The sequence below is a fragment of the Zosterops lateralis genome (genome assembly GCF_965231275.1).
Source record: "Zosterops lateralis genome assembly, chromosome: 8".
Taxonomy (NCBI): domain Eukaryota; kingdom Metazoa; phylum Chordata; class Aves; order Passeriformes; family Zosteropidae; genus Zosterops; species Zosterops lateralis.
In genome coordinates, this window is record NC_139768.1 from 7,097,933 (window position 1) to 7,123,120 (window position 25,188).

The window sequence follows — 25,188 nt, forward strand, 5'->3', positions numbered from 1 at the left end:
TTTGTATTCCTAGTACCAAACTCAGGAATGCAGAGGCATGAATGCTCCCCACAATGTGAACTGGCTACTCAAAACCAGCACAGCACTGAGGGAAAACATTCCTTGCCATTTCCAGTATTGTCTACAAGGTTAATTTCTGCCTCCAGGACAGACAACTCAGCACCTTTTATAATGCTCTTAGGTGATACCTACATTTTGCTCTGTGGGCCAGACTCTGGGAGTCAGAACACAAAGCAGAGTATTTGGCACTGAGGACCTGACCATCATACCAAGGATGTCTCAGGGGGTTTTATCTGGATTAACCCTGTAGATTGGACATCCCTGAGCAGCAATAGAGCAGTGGAACACTTCTTTGCTTTAGTTCCCTGCATAAGGAAACCTCCTCATGAGCTCTAAGGCTGCTCTACAAAGGCAACAAAACCTCAGCAAGTAGGAGTAGGCAAATTAAAAGTATGTTTCAGACCCCAAAATTTAATAGGCATGTTTCTGTCACCAATTAAATCTAACAAAGTGATTCAAACTTACAGAGCAAGTCAGGGAAAACGCCCCAGTAGATCTGTCTATAAAGATGCCCCGCAGCCTCAACAAGAACCACTTTTTCTTACCCTTCACATTCTAGGAAGCAGGAATGAGGCCAACCAGCCATTTTTGGGCTGGAGCAAAGGGCAGAGCTGAGGAGTCGGTGGGGCTACTAGAACACGTGCACATTAAACCCATTTCACAGGATACACAAACTTACTGCACTTTTAAAACACCGATTGGTACAACTGGAAATCTGCAGCTTACTCTGATGGCAAAAACCACTGCAAACACAGCAAAGTAACGCAGAGAATGCAACTTCTCAGGCTGCGATGTCTCGCACACGGTTTTTCTCCCAGAGGCGCACTCCGCATCCCATCCCATCCCACTCCGCATCCCATCGCATCCCATCCCATCCCATCCCACTTTGCATCCCGTCCCATCCCACTCCGCATCTCATCCCATCCCACTCCGCATCCCATCCCATCCCATCCCATCCCGCTCCGGGCGCTGCCGCCCGCCCGCGGTTCCGGCTGTCGCCGCCAGGTGTCGCGGTCGGCCCGGCGCGGGCGGCGCCCTCGGCCGGTCGGGAGGGTCCGGGCAGGTCCCGGGCGGGGGGCGCTGCTCTCGGGCCCCGAGCCCCGCACCCGCCTCGGCCGCTTTATTCCCAATTCGGGTCAAACCCCGGAGAGAACCGGGACAGACATGGGGCCGCGCTCGGGAACGCGCTCGTCGTGTCCCGCCTGGCAGGCTGGGGCACCGCAGGGACGGACCCGGCTGCCCCTACACGGGCTAAGCCCGGCCATCCCCTCACGGCTGGGCCGAGCCGCAGCTCCCCGCAAGGAGCGGCCGGGGCACCCCCCGGTGTCCTGGGACAGCCCTGGGGCTCTCCGGGTGTGCCGGGACAGCCCTCAGCCCCCCGGGTGTGCCAGGACTGCCCGGTCACGGCCGCTGGCACCGCCTGGGCCCGGCCTCCCCCTCAGCTCTGCCCCCGCCGCCGCCTCGGCCTGGCCGCCGCAGGTCCAAAGAGGGTAGGCAACTACGGGTTATAATTAACAGAATTAAAAATAGGCTTTGAATAAACCGAACACCCCCGGAGAGGCTAGAAATTTGTTGTGCGGCTGGCACGTTAGGAGGAAAGTGAGTGGTGTTATTCAAACAAAGGTAAACCAAGGCACAGCGGCGCGGGAGGAGCTACGACTGCCAGGCAAGTACCTTTCAGCTTGTTTACAAAACAACCCCCGGTGGGGTCACCCCTGCCCCGAGCAGTGTCACCCCTGCCACCCCGGCCACAGCAGCCGCTGGGACTCAGGAACTCAAATATCTCTGAAATTCGACTTTGCTGGATTTCCAGGCTGAGGATCTCTCGCTGAAAAAAGGTGCTTAACAAAACAAACCCATTTTATTTAAATACCAGTCTGGCTTGTATTTAAATTTCTTACAGATCTGTCTTTGAGGTGATAGCCGTGAAATGCTGGATGTGGGTTTGTTTCCTTCCTCTCAGCTGATGTTCACAAATCGATCCTGGGAAGGGAAGGACTGTCCAGTCAGTTACACTGGAGAAAATGTGAAACAGACTATGAATAAAATGCTGTGCAGTTCAAAAACAAAACCTGGGTGAAACAAAATGAAAGAGTAAGAAGTTTGAGAGGAGGGGGGTGTTATGTTCTTTCTTTTCTTCTTAATACTAACTCTTTATAGTTTGGGGCATTTATGGATTATTTATAACTAGAATCAAATTTTCAGACAGAAATGGGATTTTTAATAGAAATTTTTTATTGAGGAAATAAGCTTGCATGGCTGTGGAGGCCATTGTGATGATTGGAGTAAAAGAGTACAGAAGGAGAAGACTGGGTTAAATTAATTCCTGCTAAATACCTACCAGCAGACTTGCTGTCTGTATGGGGAGCTGGAGACAGAATTGTACCAGGGTAAAAAGGATAGTGTGTCTATTTATAGTGCTGCCTTCAACACCATAGGAATTCAAAGGAAAACTCCAACTCAGCACACAGTCTTCTCATCATCTTCTTCTGTCAAGATTAAACGGGGCCTGAGATCATTTCCCCTACAAATCCTTCCTAGACAGGATCTGCTCCTTTTTGCAGCAAGGAACTACCGTGGTACAAATGACTCCAGAGGCCAAGTCCTCCTCACCCAGCCAAATGTCACCACTTTCCTTTTGGTAGGAAGAGGAGAAAAAGACCCTTACAAGCCTCAGCACGTATGCAGGAAAGACCAAAAACATTTCACCCACCATGCATCCTTGTTCCCCATACTGTCCCCTACCCTTCTTGCACCAGGTGCTCTGGGTAAGGGTAAAAAGGGTGAGGGTATCTCCAGCACAATCCCAGTGCCAGGCAGCAAAGAGAAGAGTGGGAACATGGTACTGGCACATAGTTGTGATCATTCATGGTGTCACTTGAGAGGAAGTCCTTACCCTGTGCCACTCTTGCCACTGCAGAACCATCCATCTCTGGGCAGGAATGGGCTCCAGTAGCTGTGTGGGGCACCTGTTTATCAGTAGAAATTTTCTCTAATGTTGAGAGTACAAATGAAAGCAGCTTTGGCAAGGGTATTAGCAAAAACCTGACTGCCACTCTAAGAGAAAGGTACACTCCTGGAGTTCCTCAGCTCCACTCTTCTTTTAGCATCATGGTGCCTCAGATCTTTCCTTCTCATCTTCCACCTTCCAGTTTCTTTTTAATAAGAGCTGCTTTTTCATTCTTCACAAAGCACTACCTACAGTGTCTCAATGCTCCTCTTTTGTAATTCTGTTACCAAGCTGTCTGCTAGGTAGGGAGCAGAAGGTGCAGGACTTGGTGCTGCCTTTGAGGTACAGGTAATTATTATGTGCATCTGTTATTGTGGTTGCTGCCTCAACAGGTGGAAAACATGCTGTTCTCTGATAGATTTGCAGCACTCCATGCTCCTGCCTTGTCTTTTCTCTAAAGCCAGTCGTGTGGTGTTCAGAAAATAATAAACACAGCCTCACTGCTGCCACAAAAACCCCTGGTAAATATATTTTTATGGGAATGAAGTATTAAAGGATTTGAACACTTACTCACTGAAAGCAAAATATGAGCAGTAAGGTTGGGTAAAGATTCAAAGGCTGGTTTGCTTCCTTTCCCTGGGGCACATCAAGGCTGTACTGTTTGCACTTCAGAGATGGATAGTGGGGAATTACTTAACCCAAAATGATGGAAACAATTCAGACTATAATAATATAGCATGAGAGTTTCTCATATTACATCTATTCCCCATACTGCTGGCTATACTCTGCCTTCAGATTCACGTGCACAACTCTCACTGGAATCTGGAGGAACTGTGTTTGAAGCCAAAATGCATTTCATTATCTTTCTGAAGTCTTTCTGCAGCTTAGTGGCTAAATTCTGAGCTCAAGCACTGGGAACAAAGCTTGTCTATACATTTCCCAGTGTCTGTCTCTGTGAGATTCCCATCTGTTGTGTTTTATTTTGAATTTCATCTTCCTACTTTCCTGAAAACACAAAGCAGAAACACACATTTCCTCTGCCCTGGAGTGCAGGAGTCACCTAATTTCCCAGCAGGTTCTCTCAACAACATACACTGGATCCAAGTTTGTCTAAAAATGCTACAAGCCCTTTGTGGAGAAGAAAGGGAGGAGTCCAGAAATGTGGGCCAAGTTTCTGAGTGTTGTGAAAACCCTCTGCCCCCCAAAGGGACTCAATTTCCTGTTTCCTCTCTCCCAAAAATGTCACCTGGGTTTGGGTTTTGTTAAGAGAAATATACATTGCTCAAGTCCAGGCTTTAAGTCTTTGGTTTGTGCTTCCTGCTGACACTGCAGAGACTACAAGAAAGCTGAGTCTGACTTTGGGGCTTCACATTTGCAATAGCAGAGCAAATTAAATGGAGAGGCACATTAAGTGAGTTGGGAGATTGTTGTTGACCAACAAATCTTCATTAAGTTCCCACACCAAGCAGTGCTGCACCTCTAATGAAAATGATCATTGTTTCTCCTTCTATGTTTCAACAATTTCGCCACCAGGTTTGAGAGAAATTCAGACTTGCCTGAGGTTTAATTAGAAATAAAACACAATATTAATCCATCTTGCTGCATACATGAACCCAGTTTGGAGCTGTTGGTGCATCTTTCAAATAGGCCAAGTTTCACTCTGTTCCCCACCTGTTACTGCCTTGGTTTTTGCTAGTTCTTTTATTTACTGCCAGTGACTCATGGAGACTTTGTTCACTGGTTTATGGTGACTTTCTGGATCACTGGTTTACATCACCATTATTGCTTTTTGCATCGCCAGATGTTTCAGCTCAAGAGTTGCCAGCATGAACCCCAATAGTTCTTATGACTTGCACCTCCCAAAAGCTAAGGCTGTGCCCAGAATAACAAACTTTCACAGGATTAGAGCAAAGTCCTGTTCTGATGATGTTTGTGACTGAAGGGAGGCTACCACAGCTGGGGCCTCTGAGAGTCTTCCCTGTAGACCATTAGAGATATTATGGCTCCATTGGTATAACTCAGGTGCCAAGTTACTCTGCTGTATGGGCTTTAAAAACACTCTGTCCAGTTTAGCACTGAGAGGTTTAAGGGAAAAGTACAAAGTAAATATGACAAAGGACTCAGCAGTACTGAGAATGACACAGCCTAAGCAGGGCAGGATCCTCTGCTCCAGACTATCTTTGCCGTGAGGGAAGAAACAATTACTGTCTCTTTTCAGTATAACATAAGAAACAAAATGTACATGCAAATACAGGATAAATGGGGAAGTTAGCCTTCAGTATTATTCTTTGGCAGATACCATTTATGGTGGCCAAACCACTAGTTGGCCATGGACCTTGGCCATATCACATACTATGTTGTCCTCAGAGTCAGATAACACTCAAAAAATTTAGATGGCCCTCAGCCTTTTCCATACAGAAAAGAAAGCATCAGTTATTTGGGTTTATGCAGTAGCACCCCAGCACACAAACTTATGGCTTCCCAGACCTGGGCACTGCAACCTCCCCTTCAAAAAGGTTCCTGTTGTGTCCCAGGTTGCACTGAAGAGTGCAGCCACAACAGCTGCCTTCTAATGGGATTTAATATTTTTTTATATTAGAAGTTACCTGTTTTCTGTGCTACAGAAGAAAATATGTTCTGTTTTTGTAGCAGGTAGTCTATGACATTTGGGGGCACGTATTTTTAACTGCTAGTTTGTTTTAGAAAAATGGTAAACGTTAACCTGGAGGACAAATGATCAGAAATACCTGTAATCCCAAGAGCCAACACAATTGCTGGGAAATTCTAGACCTCAAATCAGCTCTGCTACAGAATATGATGAATTCCTATTTTTTTCCCCTCCACAGACATAGTAGCAAGATTTTACAATGAGAAGAAAGCAATTTGCTTGGCTGGCTTAGGATTTCATCTCCTTCTTGCATCTCTTAGACTATACACATATCAGCAAGCAAGCCTCAGCTGTGCTCAGTCTCACTCTGACCTCTGCACTAACTTGATTTACTGGGTTTAGTTCTCAAATAGTGTATTACGTTATGACTCAAAGGATGTGATTAGAACTAGCCGGTATTTTAATGATTTATGAGGGGCATCTGGGACTGCATGGGTAGTGTACACATTGTGTCACTGCTGTAGGAGGGATCTGCATTGATCATACCAGCATGCTCCAAGACAAGAGCGTGTCAAATTCCTGTGAGCCTGAGTTCACAAACTTCATCTGACAGGTGGCCAAGCTTGCACTGGGACTGACCATAGTTCTCATGGTGGGAATAAAACAAACCAGCTGGATTGCTTCTAGCCATTGCATTATGAGAGGATTTCCATTCCTTTCTGTTGTTCTGTTTCTATCTTGCAGCACTTAAGAAGGTGTTTATCCTTCCCCGTTTTGTAGCCAGAAACCTGGGCCACAGGAACTGGAAATCAGCTCTGTCTGTGGTTTATCCTTCTGCCAGAAGACACTGGTGTGAAATACAGGCTACTGGAACTAACCTTCCAGACCTCTCCACATCCTGCCATGGCTATCAAATTGCTAGCGAGTCTCAGATCAGAGAGGCTGAGGTGTGAAAAACATAAAGAAGCAATTAGACAGCACAGTTAGTTTAAAGCCATAATGTCACTGCATTTAATAAGAGATCATACTAATTTTTTTAATAACTGTAAAAAAAGGACTTTGCAAGCACAGAAAGAAGGGTATCAGGAGCACAGTGATAAAAGAGTTTCTTCTTGGTTTGATTTTATGTGTTCTGAATTTTCTTTTGAGCATTGAAGCCAACATTTGCGAAAGCGTTCCTGAAATCCTTGTCCCCAACAGGATGGGAAGTCCAACCTTGATGGTTACTCACCTCCTATTGTAAGCTGCCTTTTGCTACAGTGGTGAGTAAAAGCTTTTAACCCACATTTAAACCTGAGGGCAACTCTTTACTCAGGTCCAGCTATCACTACCAGTGTTTGGCGGCACTCTGCCCCTGGGCTGCCTCCCAGCTCAGACTTGTGGAGAGATGTAGAAAAATCATAAAGCTTCACTTTACCATCTCCACATGTGCAGTGGGAACAGGACTGTTCCTCACGGGATCACTCTAATAACATGTATGGAAGGCATTCCAATGCCCAAGAAACACCAGGGAATCTTGGCTGCCTACCTCCTGCTGTTTCCCATCGTACTTCTAGCAGGTTACTCAACCCTCCTGCTATGCCAGTGTAGGGAATAAGAGTCTGCTGTCTCCTCTAAGTTGAGTAGCATAGAGCTGTCTTTGTGGTGCTGGTAGAGACCACAGGACAAGAACAAAGAGCAGTGAAACTTGTAATGCCCTCAAACAGAAGAAACACAAGAAAAAAAAAAAAAAAAAAAAAAGAAAAAACAGCAATATATTGTTTTTAAGATAGAAGAACATACCAGAGCTAGTCACAGGGGAGAAGGGCTTTGCATTGTGCCATCCTTTTGGTTAGATCCTTGGGGCAGAAACCATTCATTTGTAATGGGATTCTTTGAATTCTGAAGCCTGATGTTTTCAGTTCTGGGCTGGAGGACACTGTTATATTAGTTATTGTTAACAGCAGCCTCGTTCACCTTCAGATGTGGGCTGCTAAACTCTCTTGGGCCACAGGATGCTGACCTAAGGGACTGCATTGCAACTGGGCTTTTGTGCAAGGCACAGCACAGGAAATCCTTGGCCTCTAAACCTTGGCAAAGCAAGAAATAAACATAAATTCAAGTCATTTAGAAGGTGACCTGGGAAAATTAGATGAGGCTAGATTAAGAATTTGCAACATGGAGTAAATCTGAAGAATAAAACCATGGCTGAGAGACTGGAAACAACAAGTTTCACTTTGTCCTTTGAGCAAGCTCAATGCAGCATGCCCAGCAACCCACCTGGCTTTCTCATGTTGTGTTCAGTTGGACATTTGCTGTCCAAATCAACACCCCTTGCATAGCAGACTGTATATGTATATGTAGGACTTGGGCTATGTAGTATTCTCACTTTCTGCCCAAACAGCCATGGAGTTGGAGCAGAGAATGTGCTTGTGCTACAGCATGAACAGGCTCTGTCACCCACACAGTGACAGTGTGAAGCTGAAGTGCATCACAAAGGTGAGCCTCCAGGCCACCAGGTCTGCATCAGAGAACAGACTCAGCACATTTCAGGCCATCTGTGAATAAATCCAAGCTTGGACCTCTCCCCAGAGTCATGCTGTACTAACATCATCCAGTAACGAGAGCAAAACAGACTCCCTGCAACTGTAGGCTGCAAATATTGGTAAAGCATTGCTAAAAGCAGCTAGGATTTATGTTGCTCAGGGAGGGTGAGGGCTTTGGAGTAGTTGTACCAAAAAACCAGTGTCAGCCAGACAACCCAGCTGGTTCTGACTGGCAGCTCCAAGAGAAAATCAAAGTGGCACATGTTGCTCCTGATTTAGAGCAACCTGCCTCAACTTGCCAGCCTGTCTTTCAGAAATGTTTCATCTTTCAACTTTTCAGTAAGCTTCTGAGGGTGCTTCTTGGAGGAAAAAGGGACTTCACCAATGCAGAGAATACCAGTTTTCACCCCAAACATGTTATTGCTGGAGGCAAAAGAGATATAGTGATGTAACAATTCTTGAGCCCAGAAGAGCCAGCCTTAACACAGAAAAACTAAATTTTGTGTAAGCTTGTCTTCAAGTGCAAGCATAGTGATATCAAGAGTGTTTCATAGCATGTCTAAGAACTGTTTAGTGCTATAATGCTATAGATTGGGATTTTTGTTTTCTCAAGAAGTAGTGAAAAATGTCAGTACTGAATGGAGGAAGGAGTTAGAGACTGTCAGAACTGACAGTGAAGTCTGATGGCTAAAGTCCATTGCAGGAGAAGACACCAGCAATAATATTTGGTGTAGGAGCAGTAGTCTGGCCAGGAGCTAGAGAGACTATCAAAGGTGGGATGGTGCTGCAGTCATAAATAGCATGGAGATGTGGTAGATGCATTTTGGACCAGCTACTCTCTTTGGGTCATATGGAGTGTCTCTGCTAGTCTTCCAGATCAGGTTGGGTTAATGGGTGTAAGAATGCACTTGGCAGCTGAGAGAGGAGGTACCAGTGGGCTCCAGAGGGCCTAGTTTTGCAGCTGAACTGTGCTCACAGCCAAAAGCCACATCTTTGCTGGGCCTAGGGCTGGAAGGGAACCAACTCTGCTTTACTTGCTTGCCAAGAGCCAAGTTCAGGTCCTTAGAGTTCTACTGTGCTCCTGCTCCAGCTGATGACTTCATGAACACCTAGTGCTGGGAGGAACACAGCTCCCTGTACAGCCTTAAACTCTCTGTTTCCCTGCATGTGCAATGACATCATTGCCACCTGAGGGCCCAAACTCTGGTCTTGGCAGGTAAATGCCTTTTGGGTCACCTTACATTGGGGTTCTTGCTCTAGATGCGTATTTATGTAATGGTTGTTGGATGGCTGTAATTAAATGGCTGTAAAGCACTACCTAAAATGCACCAGTAATAAATTCTTAATAGCTGATGCTATAACAAGCAGTTACACAAAAAAATATATCGTAACATGCAGATTGTTAACAGTGTCTGGGCCTGTTTAATGCTCAGCTTTGAATAGTTACAATGCACACTATTAAAAGGGTGTGTAAAATTTGTAACTAGTAAATAAAAAGTCCAATTCAGAAACAAAATATGCCCAAGCTTCAGTGGTAAAGACACCACAGAAGAGCTTGGGGTGGATAAACCTCTTCTTTCTGCAATCCTTGTAAGTGGTGCTACCTATCAGCTGTGATTTCTATAAAGCATACTCTATGTACATTCCTCTGCCTGGCACAGATTCTGTCCATGACTCATAAACATGGTTAGGATCTCACTTACATTACAAGTATATGACTAGGTAAAGCAAACCATGGTTTTGCATTTTGTGAGGAAAGGATGGATCAGGGAAAATTAGTTTTGCTACTCCCTTTTTTCACTTCTCTTATCCACTCAAAGCTGCTGTGTGGACAATAACTCTACAGGGTTGTTTTCCCATGGCTAAAGAATAAAATAAAAATACGTTCAAGACCCAGAAGAGTTAGCAAAATCAGCAAGTGGCCAGGTTTTGCACACTTGGTACAACATTGCTGCACATCAAAGGATGGCTGAGTGTGTCTAGCCACTGTCAGGAGCTGCACACATGGTTGGTAAATACAAATGTACTGACCAGCTGATGACAAGAGAATGTTTTATACTACAGTCACAGAAAAAAACTTGGAGGCCGCCCTGCCTTGGGGCCTGCAGGCTAATGTACATCCTGAAGCAGTCAAGACCACAAGGTTTGTGAACTGCAGCATGGCCCACTGACTTGCCATGAAAAAATCAGACATTTTTGAGGCTTCTGAGGCCTGGAAATCCATAGCATCAGTGGAATTTGTGATGAATTCAGTGTATTTGAGAACCAGGATGGGTAGATTAATTTCTTCCTTACATTTGAGTAGTGCTTTGTATCAAAAATGTAGCTGCTGATTTCCCTGGATGGCACACAGATAAAATTTTGAACAGCAGGGAAGCATCACAATTCCTCTAAAATTAGGACAGAAAATGTTCACCAGTGCAATATCAAGAGGGAAAAAAATCGAATGTTTTTGCCTTGTGCTGCTCAAAGCTGTCCAATACAGAGATTTGGTCTGCTTCTTGATGTAGGCCTTGTGTGATCTGTGGAGAGCAAGTCCACCTAATGGATTTTGCCAAGTCCCACCAAGTGGGTACCTTGCCCTAAATGCATAGCTGGGTTACACTTGTGGGTCTGTAAGTCTCCACTAAATTTGGAAGTGCTGTTCAGATTACATCCTCCAGCTGCTGAAGAGATTTTCTTACAAACAGTTGGCTGTTCAAATACCTTGTGCCTCCCTAGACACTGCCTCTGTCTCAGCTTTCAAGTCCAGGCAGCCCTACCTCAGTCATTGCTCTGATTCATACCATCTATATCTCGTAGTGCTCCTAGCAATTGATAAATTATGACTCCAGTGAGACTATTGGGTTAAACGCTAAGGAAGAAAGAATGATGACAGTAATACTTGTCATTTGTGTGGCCATGTAGCAACACAAAACCCTCTCTCAAACATATGTTATCTTGGAGGGACCTTTCCAGGGGATAGGCTTTCTGAGAAATGTTTATGGCTTTTGAATACATGATAGGCGTGAACTTGACACGACCTACTTGGCCAAGCCCTGAGCTTCAGCCTAGTCTTTTACCACCACAAATCAGTCTATTTGAAGTATAGCCAGGATGGCAAGGGATGGCAAGGTTATAGCTGCACATAGCAGCTTGAGAAAGCACAGGGTGGAGACTACTTTCTTCTCAGGATTTAAAGACTCAGAAATATCTTTACTAATGTCACAAGAAAATAGGTAAGTTCTACCTGTACAGAAAAGCCAATATAGGCCCTGGGGTGATTAAAATATTTGACATTTAATTGAAATGAGCACACTGACATCCTTATAGTATACACAGATCCCTCCTTTATCTTGCCATTGGAAAATGCAAGTTAAAGCAGAGGTTGTAAAGACTTTCTACTAAATATCCTAGACACAAGAGTTGTTTTCTCCTCCTGACTTACCACAGCATCATGCTGTAGGATTTCCTGTTGCTTCATCTCAGCCTTCAAACCGTCCTCTCAAATTGATCTCATATCAAGATAATGTCAAATTTTCAAATTACACTGACTTTTCATTTTGTTGTTTAATAAATATCGTGGAATTGGAGAAAATAGATAAAAGGTGGCATATGTTTCCAAGGACTGAGACACCTGTAAAGAACCCTAAAGTCTCTAAAGGCCCTCTCCCCAGTATGGCACTGAATAGCCCCAGCTACATTACAGATACAGCTGTAATCACTGAATTAACTGAAACCCAACCAAAGCATCCATATCATATGCAGTCTGTAGGGGCATTCCCCGCTGTGCAGACAGGAATCCCAAACAGTCATGAAGGAGATATTGTCTGGGACCTCTCACAGGACCATTTTCCTTTCTTCTGGAATAGCCGATACATAAGGAACCATTGACCTGGCTGCTCTCATCACCCAACTGCAGCAAAGCCACCAGCACACATCAATCCAGGGAGGTGGCTACAGGTGCAGGCAGGGATGGTGGCACAAACAGCCTGTGTCATACTCTGGGTCACTCTGCATCATCAGAATGACCTGCTTGCAATAGGCCTCTGATTGCTATCCTCCTGCTAGTTGTAATTAGGGAAATTCTATTGCATAGTACAGATACAATTACATTTGCAGTACCAGCTAATTCAAAATTAATATAAATATAATGGCAAAATTTCTCCTATGTGATTGAATAATTACCATAATACAACTCCAGTAGAGCAAAGATCAGGAAGGTTTCATGTCATCATCATTCAGAAACCAGCATTTTAAAATTCTATTGCATGTTCATACAACACACATCTCAGAAACAGATCTGCTACAAAAAGTCAGTATAGAAGAATTGAGCTGAGAATCATTAAAAACATATTTTTAAATGAAAAGCCATCACATTATTACCTACAATAATTTTCCTTTCACACTAATTCTTTAATCTATCCATGTTCCTTATAAAACATTACACAAAATTTTAATCATAGCATTGGTTTTACTTAAACATGTGCATTTCAGTAAGGACACTTGCATGCATAAATCTAGTGAGTTAAGTTGTTAGACTGATGCCAGAACTGAGTAGTCATTATTCAGAAAAAAAATTCTTGTTTTTCTGTCTGTAAATTTTCTGTGGAAGGCTATTCTTTTTTCAGTGCATTCTTTATTCAACATATTAGTTGAATAGTCCTACTGAGGCTTCTCTGCTTTTGAATCATTTGCAGCCTGTTAGTTGCAGTTATTTCACATTTGAAATTTGAACTCTAGTCCTTCCTTTTAATTGGATGTAGAGTTTACACAAACTGATGCTATTCTTCAGTTTAAAAACAAGTGACCGGAATGAAGGTAATTTTTATACACACCATCAGCAGTTCATATCTGTGTTTCAATGGGAGTAAATTCCTTATCTATAACACAATACCCATGTGAGCACAAGCTGAAAGTCATCTTAGGATAATTCTGAAGAGGCAGTCCCATCTTATAAAGACTGTTACTCCAGAGTTTTAAATATCCATGTAGCACACAGTACCTCCTTTTACCCAGCCTATACAGTTATGTTCTTTTCTAGAAACAATTGTAACGAACAAAGCAAAACAATCTTTGAAGGACCACTTTTCCTTAGGTGCACTGTGTCACAGTTACCTGCCCAGCTCCTGGGAGGCTTAGGAAAGCAAGGCTGATTGCAGCCTTCAGTCCTCTGAGGTAGTAGGAAAATCAAAGTATTTATACAGTGGAGAGGGCAGGAAAAAAGGATAACACGCAGTACTGAATAAGAAAAAACCAAAACTGTTTAAAGCAACTTTACAGGGAGTGAGAAATGCCCTAGAGTGGTCATTAACCACACTGCAAGAAATTAAGTACATCAAAAAAGGGGAATATTTGCTTCAGATATTATGAATTGGGAAGGATTGGAGGAGGTTGTTATTCTTGAACGTACTTAATGAACTGGGAGATGGTCCTGTGGTCAGGGCACAGGAAATCCAAGTCCTGTTTCTGCTGCAGGTCTCCTGTGTGGGATCAGAGAAATGTCCAAGATCACCAGCAGGAGTCAGGCAGAGCTGGCACAGCACTGGGGTGGCCAGTGTCAAAGCAACGGTCAAAATCAATGGGAAATGCCTGTTCCTGTAGGGAATTCCTCCATGCCTCCTCTTGCACAAAGCCATCCAAAATGGGCAAGAACATCTGCTTTTGTTTTCACAGTAAAAGCTAACACTGGAGGAGATATGCACATTTGGGAGGGGAGCACATTCCACAGTGGAGCTCTTTGTAATGCTCTGTAACAATAGCAGACCACTCTGGGAACATCACTTGGTGAAAACTTACTGTAACCAAGGAGAGCTGCCATGAAGGTGGCAGGAAAAAGTACTGAAATGACAGAGGGCTCCTCTTGGCAACTGGGTGGCAAGGCAGATCACTCCTCATGCATGGCAGAAGGGTGACTTGTAGGGACCATTCTGTGGCCTGACACTTCCCTCCTTCTCTTCTATGGATATTTCAAGGAATTAATTGCTCCATTTACCCTTCAGCAAAGCACTGTATTAATATGAAGGTGCAATGATCTCCCACAGCAGGATACCCTTCAGATATCCTCTTGCTTGGTCTTTGTGCATGCAAAATAAAATTACACCAAAATGTGAACTTAGAGCTAGAGAAAATATGTGGGTGGGAAACTATGAGAACATTTCACCACAGTTGGTGTTTGAAAAGAAACAGTCCTTGAACTTAAATACAACCTATTTGTTAACGATAGATATGTTCAGCAGAAAGATGCAAGATTTCAGGTTTGCTGTCTTGGACTGTTGTACCCCAAACCACCCCTCAAATAATTTATGTAGGAGGCATGCTTCAGGCAGTACCAGGGCAAGACTTTGATTCATTGACTACAACTTCACCCATGTCCTAGACAGGTGCTTCTGTTTTAAGGCTCATAAGTTGACAGACTTCCTACTATATCTGTAATGCAGATGTTTGCCTCATTTTTAGAACATATTAAAAAAAAAAAAAAAAGTTTAATTTCTTAGAACAGAAATCTGGAAAAAATGTAATTTCTATTCCCCTTTTAAAAAATCCTCCCAACAGTTCAAATCTACAGCTAACACTGTGGAGGAACCACTATTTCAAAGGAAATGTACCATATGGAAACAGAGTAATTCCAGAGATAAACTGACGCCTAAAAAGAGTAACTGAAATACTTGCTTCAAGGTTAGAAATGGGAAAGTTCTTGGAGGGAGCAGAGAGGAGAGGAATGCAAATTAAAACAACTTACTAAAAAAATTAGTCAATACTCATATAAATGACAGCTGGATTCACTATAACTCATCCAGATTTTTCTAACATGAACATTTCTCGTGGGGACAACCAGTATGGCCAGTAAATACCATCGGAAAGAACCAAACTACTCCTTACAGAGTATTCCCCATTGAAGCTGACAATTAATAGCTAAGTGAATAAGATTTTGCATGACTGATTCTATTCAGTCCAGATCAGTTTGTTGGGCAAATTAGAAGACAAATCAGATTACGTACATATAGGGAAGCCCTGGTTACCTGATTAAGGGGAAACCTCAGCATACCATGTTAATACTTAGTTTCTGCGCCCTTTGAGTAGATACATTTACACAAGACATTTTCCATAGCATTGCCTCTTTCCATGTGAAAGCAGAAGTCTTGTGCTGGCATACCAAGGGCTGGGCTTTTTCACTGTGCTAATAACAGCATCTAGAATTCCAGACAGTAGTAGGAACTCCCCCATTTCCTATGAAGAAAATAATCTTTAAAAATATAATGAAGTTTTAATTGACTTTTCAACAAGGCGAGAGGAAGAAAGGGGCCTGTCAGAAATACCTCTGGCTGGTGGTGAATGTGTGCTCTCCCCTTTCAGGATGGCCTGGGACTCCTTGTGCAGCCAGGACTTGCGGCGGCCCAGGATCAGAAGTGCCTCCAGCTGGTCCTCCAGCAGTGGGAGCAGCGCGGGGACACCGTCCCTGGAGGAGCTGCGGCGCCTGCTCTGCACACGCACACACCCCACGGAGCACGTGGATGAAGTCTGGCCAAACCTCTACGTGGGAGACCTGTAAGAGACAGGAAGGGCTGAAGGTTATTGCAACTCTTCCCCCAAATCTTCCACTCTTTATTTAAAAACAGAGAGCTAGGCACTAATTTGGGGACCTCTCACAACAGGTCTAAGTGTTGAATGAGATTGAACTCTGCATAGAGAAAATGCATCCTAACTGACTAAAAAGAATATCCCCTGCCCTCCTGGTTTCTCCTCCCTCATTAGTGCAAGAGTCACACACTGCACAGCCCACTGGAGCTGTGGCATTGGTACTTCAGGCAACCATGCCAAAGCTGGGTAAAAAGGATCAAAATCATTTTCTCCTCACTTTGCCAGATGGCATCAGTCATCTGAACTGATGAATACTCAGCAGAGGTGACTTGATGAGAAAGTCCTTGAAACCAGAAAACCCTTAGCTTGTGCAGAAATATCTCCACCACCACCTTCCATCAGTTGAGAACCACCTAAACATATTTTTGGGAAAAAACTGAGGGAAATCTAAGAGTTAGTTTCTTAATAAATCACTTCTGCCTCAAAGCATTTAATGGACCTGATCAACCTGTCAAAAAAGTAGCCAGAACCACTTCCTGACGATGTAACAAACTCACTATCAGCAGCATGTTCTTCCCTGCATTGCAAGGCAGCAGGCAAATACAATTCCCCATCTTCCTTCCAGGTACGTGGCTCGTGACAAGGCCCAGCTGAGCCGCATGGGCATCTCCCACGTCGTCAATGCCGCTGCCGGCAGATTTCGCATCAACACCGGGCCCAAGTTCTACGATGACTTGCCTGTGGATTACTATGGAGTAGAAGCAGAGGACAACCCAAACTTTGATCTCAGCATTCACTTCTATCCAGTTGCTCACTACATCAGAGCAGCACTGAATTCCCCAAGAGGTAACTAGACCATCTGTGTGTGTTACATATCTTCTGCTCAGTAGACAGGCAGGGCAAGTTATCAAATATTATTTGACATGAGCCAACCCACCTGCATGTGGGTAAGAAGGGAGATACCCAAACAGAGTAGCATCCTACCTTCCTCCTGAACTCCTAATGGTAGTTCTCTAAAACAGGGAAGGATATACTGAACAGGCTTTTAAAGGGGTTCTCCCTATGCCTAGTGTTATTCATCAGCAAAAGACAAAATAGCAAGTGTCCTTTATTACCTGCAGGGACACACTAACTGGGGAGGAGGCACATTATTTGATCTTTTCAAATTAGTGACAGGATTTAAAATAAAAGACAAGGGAAAGTGTCATATTTAAGTGAGAAGATTCAATGATAATGCTACAATCTGTGCAAGTTTTACAAACACAGAATAGGGAAGAACTTGCTAGAAAGCAATTCTACAGAAGGGGGATCAAGCAACACCACCAGCCAGGAATAATGTCACACTGTTTCTAGAAAAACTATAACCTTGAAAAAGGAAGACAACTCACAAAATCTTCAGATTCAATAAATACATGCCAGGTACAACACCAGAGACTTGGGGCCAATGGGAGATCATCACTACTAAGGGCAAGCCTTCACAAAAGCAAGTTATGACTGTGTCACAAAGCTATACAGATATTACTTAAGTGATTTAATAAGAGAACAGTTTGTAACTCAGCAAATCGTTTTGCTTGCATCCTGGTGAGCTTTAATTGCAATCAGGGTCCTAAAATACTAACTATCCAGCTTAAATGTATGCATTAGTAGATCTGATTCAAACCAAACTAGCCAGGAAGGGGAAGCACAGTAACTGCAAACAGTGTACCTTTCATGCTAGGTACCTGTGCGGTTTTTGCTTTTTGGAGGGCTTGTTCTGTTCTGTTAGAAAATATTTGCCTTTGTGCAACTTAAAGCTGCATTTAGGGAATTTGGATTTTCACCCATTTTTATTACAGCATATGCTATTTGCAATTGAAGTCATTATTGGCAGTGCTCCAGAGAAAGGTAAGATCCAAAATCTATTCATGTGTGTGTAAAAGCAAAGTTCCAAATCAGTTGACAAAAGACAGAAAACAGCAGATGAATTGTAGAAGCCACAATAGTAAACAAAACCAGTGCTTTGCAAAATGCATGCTGAAATACTAAGTTACAAATGCAGAACAAGTTACAGCTCAAGGCATATTTATCCCTACTCCCATGCTTTTAATATTGCTTTACTGAACTCCATATGGAAGCAGAGTTCTGGGAATGGAGACAAGGTGAAATTTAATCATACCCTGTCCAGCTGTTGCTGACATTCATCATTTTGAGGAAAGTGCAACAGTTTAGAAAATATATAAACAAGATGTTCTGGAAGCATAATTTCCTGAGATACAGAAATTTAGCAGCTAAATACCCATGACCTGTGCAGGGATGAGACAGGGAGAGGATTGTTATTCACATAATTTAGAAGAAGAAAAAAAGTAGTCTTTATTATAAGCAATGAAATTGAACAACAACAGCAACAAAATATACCAGGTGACAAGAGGCCTGTCCATATTAAATACAGGATGTAACAAGGTACTGCTGTTTGGTTAAGTTATTCAAGACTGCTGCTTAACTATTACAAGCAAATTCAACATAATTTTGTTTCTTTAATGGAAATATATTATCTTTTTTACCTAAGAGGACAGGTCAAAGTTAAGACTGTATGAGGCACAAACATATTTAAAACTAAGAATCAAGTACTCATTAGAATTAGGTAAGAACTGTTATTTCCATCATGCTTGAAAAAAAAAATAAATCTGATGCTTTACACCCCAAGTCCAGCAAACAGCATAGACAGATTTATTTCAGATTTCTACCTAAGCCAAACAGAATATCTTCTTGGTGATGTAAGAAGTTTGTTTTTAAGGCAGTTTCTTAAAACTCAGGTGCCAGAGTGTGAGCAAAAGGAAGCAGAAGGGTGTGCACTTATTTGTTCCTACCTGGGAGCTGTTCCTATCACAGTGGTTACATCACACCCTGACTTCCTTCATCATCTTTGTTGAAGAAATTAGAAAATACATGCACTACTATTGCAGCCATGCCACATAAGCATTATTTTATGATCCCTACTTCCTTGACTGCCTTTCCTTCAGCACAGCCCATTTCTTTGCCTATATAACAGAGCTTTTTGGGAAGGCTCAGACAAGAGTGAGCAGATGAAGAATCTGTCCCCTTCCCTACAAGGAAAAACATGGAGTTGGGAAAGTACTGGCCTTCTCCCTCATGCTCAAGCTCAAAGGACAACACCTTGAATATCAATCTTGACACTTTGCATGGGCACCTGTGCAATTTGCATTTCTCTGGAGTGCAGCTAAACCTAAAGTAAACTAGCAGGGTTTTGTAAAGTCTAACAGAAGGAGGAGGGAAAGAGAACTTGATGAAAGCATGTCATGAAAACTATTAAACTTACACCGTGCTGAGAGAAAGATTCCCAAGTTGAGAGCTTTGCCTTTTCTTGACCTCTGAACATGTTTAAAACAGGCAGGTTAAAATCACTCATTCAAATCTTGAAATGGCAGACTCTCTCAAAGTCATTTCCCTTCCTCCACTTCAGTGGAGCAAATGAAAAGCTAGGCTCCTTCTCCTGTCACCTTCTTGTTGGTGGGAGTTATGAAAGCTGCTTAACTTTGGAGAAAGGGGTCCTCTTGCTTAACTCCTCCGTAGGCGCATTACATACATCAGCCTGACCTCCCACTCTGCAGCAGATGACAGCTTTTACCTGCTCTGACTTGACACTATTTAAAGCTCTCTGTAGGCTTCTTGCTATTTTCAGCTGTGACAAAACAGATACTGGATTAATCAAGAAATAGGCAGTGGATCGTGCACCTGGCTAAAACCTAACAGGAGATGAGAAAATCGCAGAACGAGCCCCTAGGGCCCATTAGCCCAGCTGAGCTCTCCTGCTGAGCAGAATACTTCTGCTGGATCCAATGGAGTGAGGGCAGCTGGGACATTGACTACGGGTGACAGATCTGGAGCCTCATCTTAAGCCAAATTGAATCCATCCTGCAAGAAAGCAAGGGCTAGTTTAGGACATTTAGCTCATTTAATGATGATTAGCAAAAGGACAATAAGTTATTATGTGTTTTAATGACTGATCTTGTTCAACAACATTGAATTTCCCAACTTGAATTTGGCCAACAAAGTTGAATGTGCAAACTTTATCCCTAGTGCAAACCCTTTGATGTTAGTAGAGTTACAGCAGGCATGAGCTGGATAGAATATCCATAATCCGCTGTTAAAAACCAAGTGTTATTGTTCTGCACAAATCCCAGACAGATGACAGTTATTGTCTGCCTCTGCAAAAAGTAGCTCGAGATGTGTGGTGCAAAATTTCAAATAAGCATTGCAAGATTTAATAATGCCAGAAGCTAAGTGCCCCTACTTCTCCTCAGTTAATCCCATTATTCCTAAGGGATCCTGTTTCATGCTCAGAGAGAAGGTTGCAACTTGGTTCTCTAACGTGGGACCAGTCCAGCTGCTCTTTGCACTGTGTGTTAAACCAAAGGGGGGTGGGAAAGGCAGTGTTTGAAGATGGCACGGATGCTCACGGCACAGATTCTGTGGTACAGGAGATGTGGTTATCACCTCCTCACCTACCACCAACAGGAGAACACACAGCTGCCTCTGTGTGCACTGCTCTCCATGGCTGTGCTCCAGCAGCCACCCAGGAATCTGAGCCTGAGTGCTGGGACAGCTCAGCTGCGTCCCGCCAGGGGCTGGTGGAATGGCTGGAATCGCCCACCGCAGTCAGACTGTGGAGCAGACGTGCCTCAGGCACTGGTCACATGCAGGATGGCACCAGGGGTTCAGAGTGTCACTTCACCCATTTGCAGCCACTGCTAAGAGACGAGGGTCTGACCCTGTAAACAGAACCAAATAGCAACACAGCTTTTGTTTCCTTACTCAAGTTTAGCATTCCATTTGTTTACTAAAAATAATCACACACTAAATTCAAATCTGCTTTCATTAGAGCAATTTTACATTAATTAAATCATTTCACATGACTGATTTATCTGCAACAAACAAGTCGTTTTATTGTCAGTGTACCAGCATTTATCATAGCCTTTGTTTCACTGTGCACAGAGGTTAACAATGTTGGAATGCATATTGCACTTGTAAAAGAGATAATATACCTACATCCTCATGGGAACAAGTGATTAGAGAACCATGCAGATTAGGACCAAGGTCAATACTTGGGGCTTGTCCAGGTTTTTGCTGAGACACCTTCTAAACACTTTGCTGATACAGGAGGACTCTTCTGAAGTGCAGATAAGCCAGAGAAACAGGCAAGAAAATTCTGTGTATTCTTTCTGGACACAGTCTTCTCTCAGACACAGACACAAAACAATAGAGAGCCAGCCTGTACAAGCAGGAGCCTGGCATTTGTTCTGCTTTCTGTGCCTCCAACAAAAACACAACAGGAAATATTTAACAGCAGCATTTATACCTGTCCTCAGCTTGGTCTTCAGTTCAAGACTGCTGGTGGGGCAGAGCATTTTCAAACACAGCAGTCTTCATACATTAAAAGGACTCAAACAATTTTACAAAAATTATATTCAGAACATCAAGTCTCCTGTCCCCCATCCAGTTTATGAAGAAATTTGGATTTATTTCAAAATGTATAGTGATGCAAAATCAAATCTAACATCAAGACCATTTCTTTCTGTTTTTTTCTTGTTTGTTTTTCTCCCTTATGATGCAGTTTAGACCATCAATTCTTTTTCTTTTAGGTGTAGAATGCTGGTAGCTCAGAAGTTTTCAGACAAAGAAAAAAAAATACCAATAAAAAAGAGTGGCTCTGATTCCAAGAAAAAATTTCTGATCATTTTAGTCCTTAGCTTCTGTTACTTGGGGTGCACATTTAAGTGAATTTCCCTAAATTCCCATTCCTGCCACCACATTGCAGTTAGGCCTCCTGCAACTACTGAAGCAAAGATTTTTCAAAAAACTTTTGGCCTAGCCCTATTTACAGTATTTTTCAAAGTGAAATTGTGCTCCTGATTCCTTTATGCTCCTCTGAAAATCTCAGACCAGGGTTATATCCCAAGTGCCTCCTCTATGGAAGATAATACAGCATACATACCCTACAAGGTTGGTGGGAAGGCTAATGGAAGTGCAGCACATTGAAAAAGTCTGATGGAAATTCAAATTAGCATTATCTTTTAGCAGGGGTGCAAAACATTTCTCCATATGCCCATTAAAAGCAGGACTTAACTTCCAAGAATTTTCATGAAGTTAATGGAATTCACAGATAGATGCAATTTAACTTGAATAAGGGCATCAATACCTCAGTAAATTCTATGAAACGGTATCTGAATGAGAAAACAGAAATAGAAATTCTGCAAAACTGGCCTTATATTGGAAAACCTCTTCCTTCCCCCAAAAGGCTTTGATGCCTGGTCCAAGTCTGCTGTCACCAGAGCTGTTTTTGCCACTTCCTTGGAGACTATATTTGTCCCTTTATTTCTACTGAAGACACGTCTATCTTTAGGGCTGCGCTCGGATTTCTCATGCCGGGATAATGAGAGGTGGCTGTGTCACATACATTGTGGAATTCAACACTTCTCTCAACCTGCTGGCTAGAGCAGGTTTTCACAACACATGCTCACCCTCTCCAAGCATGTGGCTATGCCATCATCATTAGTCAGAACTAGAATGGTTGCTAAATAAATTCTGTGTCATAAACAAAATGGGATTTGAGATTAAAAGCTGTGCACAAAGCACCCAGAATTAACACCTGGGGGGATGGGGGCAATCACTCTGAGGTTTTTGTCTGGATCTAGGCTCATCATCCAACAAGGCTATTTTTGTCTTGCTCCCTAGTAATAGTGAGATTAAAATGCTGTAAGCACAAACAAAACAAGAGACTCACCCTGAAAAGCTGTCTGTTCTTTCTACCGCTCCTTACATTTTGCAGAGAAGCAGCATCTGAGATAGTCTATCCCATCTCCAAAGGGAAAAAGTAACATGGGATTGTCATCACTGATTTTTTATCTTTTCTGGATATAAATTGTACTGCCACTAAATTGCATTTTGTACAGCTACACAATGAATGAACAAGAGATCACATATGTGACAGTCTAAAAAAAAAAAAAAAAACAACAACTAAAAAAAAGGTAGAAAATACTTTGTTTCAAACTTGTCAAGATTTCCAGTGAAGAACTGTTTGGAAATTTCCATGCTAAAAAGACATTTTCTTCAGCTGCCTTAATGGGAGGCTGCCCATTAGGTGGTCAGAAGTTCATATCTGCTTCTAATCACTTGTTACTATAATAATGCTGAGTTGTTGGGCCACAGTCTCTCTGAGAAAAATAGATCTGACTGCAGCAAAGGACAAGCAAGCTTGAAAACATCATAGGCGTGGTTATAATTGAGTACAACAGTTATACAACAATTAAGTTTCACCCTCAATTAAAAATTTTTCATTGATCTTACCATTTTATGAAGGTTGAAGCATTTTACAATAACAAGATGCAAATTTTCAGGTTCCAGAATGAGCTCTTTGTTTACATCTAGAGGGAAAGGACCATGAACCTGAATTCTTCCATCTGAGAGGAAAATCTTCCTTTAATTAAACAACTTCCTTTGATTTCAAATAAGACCATTAAAAAAATTCATCTCCTTCCAATGGGTGAAAGAAACCTAGGAGGCAGTTGCAATACAGAATTGAGCTCCTTAGGCTGCTTCCCTTCATGATCACAGCAGGAAAACCAAAAGCAGTGCAGAGGGAAGGAGGGAGTTACACTGATGGATCCCTGGAAGGTGTTCCCTGAGGCTCACTCACAGCAACAGGGGAAGGACTCAAGGTGTTACTCTTAATGGACTCCTAATGAAGATGCACACCTTGCACTGAAATCTCTGGGAAACTAAAAACATTTCATAAATTGTCTTACTACCAGTCACTTAATAAATGGGGAAATAGAGGCATTAGGGAAGGACAATGATTAGTATGGGGTAGGCTATAGAAATAAAAATGTCTAAGTGTGCTAGTGCAAATGCCATATACGAACATCTGTTCTTAATGATAATGCCCATTTTCTTCACACATTTCCAAAAAAGCCTGGACAGCAGTCAGCACCCCCAGAAAGCATTACTGCCCTAAGCAAAGAAGAAAAAAGAGTTTGTGGAAAACCAGGAGTGTTGCTGTAACAGCAGTGAGCAATCCTGAGCATTGCACTTCTGAAATCCCAAGTTCCCAAGCCCTCTGGTAGTAAGTAACCTGCCAAGGCTGCTTCCCACAGCACAGCCTTCAAGCATGAACTCTTGAAACTTTGCCAGCAAGTACATCACTCCCAAAAGCACACATGAGCAGGCAGGGACACAATGGATGGCCAGCAGGGCAAGAGGGATAAGGATGTGCTGTCAGGCTGGCAGCTAAGCTCAAACAAGTGACCATGGATCCTGGAACACAGTTAAGAATTTTCTGTCCCCAGCCAGTAAAAGCCCCACGTTCCCCAGCCAGGGGAACTGCCCCAGGGCTGCTTTGCAGTGCTGCATACACCTGCTTGCCCATCCCCAGTACCAGCTTCCATCGCTGCTCCATCCAGCGCAATAACCCCCACCATGAGCCCTGCTGGCATAATTGCAAATCTCTCTCCTTTTTCCAGGCAAAGTACTGGTTCACTGTGCAATGGGAATCAGTCGGTCTGCAACTCTTGTCCTGGCTTTCTTAATGATCTGTGAAGGCATGTCCCTCACCGCCGCCATTCAGACTGTGCGCTCCCACAGGGGGATCTGCCCCAACTCCGGCTTCCTCCAGCAGCTCCGGGACTTGGACCTCCAGTTAGGAAGGGGCACAGGCAGAGGAGCAGAGGCCTGCTAGTGCCAAGAAGCTTTGTGTCCTGGCACCAGCCCAAGAGATGCTGCCCTCACTGAAGAGTGCAAGGATGCTCTGTAGCTGCACTGAGAAACTCTGGGCAAAGGCTGAGCGTAAGCAAACTGTTAGGAAATGTTAGGCATGTATGTTTTGCGTAAGCCCACTAATTGGAAAGAAAATGAAATAAAGAAGGATTCCAACTGGCAGTTTTGCTCACCTGGGCCTGTTTATTTAACTACCTGTTGGGCAGGGCATAGGGAGCAGTTGGGTTTTCATGTAGAATTAAAAGGCAGCAGAGTCAACTTGAAAAAATACTTTTTACTTGCTCGTAATTGCATTTATTTGGCAAGAGGGAAAATGACTAAACTAGTAAAATAAAAAGAAAGCATGAGGCTTTTAAGCAAATCTTTAACATTTCACATCCAGCTGGCTTAGGGTGAGACTGCAGGTTTTGCAAGCTGACATGGTCCTTTGGTCTGACGTGACACTAGTCAGGATCCAATTCAGATCATGGGCTCCCTCTTACAAGCCATGGAGGCTTTTGCTGGACCTTCACAAGTCGTTTTTGCTTCAGATCTATGGCAAATACTTAGAACTTAAGGACCATGAAATCCTTAAGGAGCCAACTCTGGAGCTCTCAGGCAGATGCTGCACCCTGGGGCCCAGCTGTTGACAGCCTCTCTGCTGCTCAGAGAGAGGAAGGTGTCCCCTGGCATCCCTGGAGCAAGGAGCACACCCAGGGCACCCTGCCCGCTGGCAC

At 43.2% G+C, this 25,188-nt stretch overlaps 1 protein-coding gene across 2 annotated transcripts; it reads left to right on the plus strand.

Annotated features, from left to right (window-relative positions):
* Positions 1-1,531: 1,531 nt before the first annotated feature.
* Positions 1,532-24,611, plus strand: LOC310912268 (dual specificity protein phosphatase 13B-like). 2 transcript variants are annotated; one of them, XM_083866719.1, is made up of 5 exons: positions 1,532-1,726; positions 6,819-6,880; positions 15,479-15,670; positions 16,329-16,549; positions 24,220-24,611. In XM_083866719.1, the coding sequence occupies exons 3-5, from the start codon at positions 15,480-15,482 to the stop codon at positions 24,432-24,434; spliced, it is 627 nt and encodes a 208-aa protein (XP_083722845.1). In that variant the 5' UTR covers positions 1,532-1,726; positions 6,819-6,880; position 15,479; the 3' UTR covers positions 24,435-24,611. The 2 variants fall into 2 exon arrangements, with proteins under 2 accessions (XP_083722845.1, XP_083722844.1); XM_083866718.1 differs by lacking the exon at positions 6,819-6,880.
* The last annotated feature ends 577 nt before the right edge of the window (positions 24,612-25,188 follow it).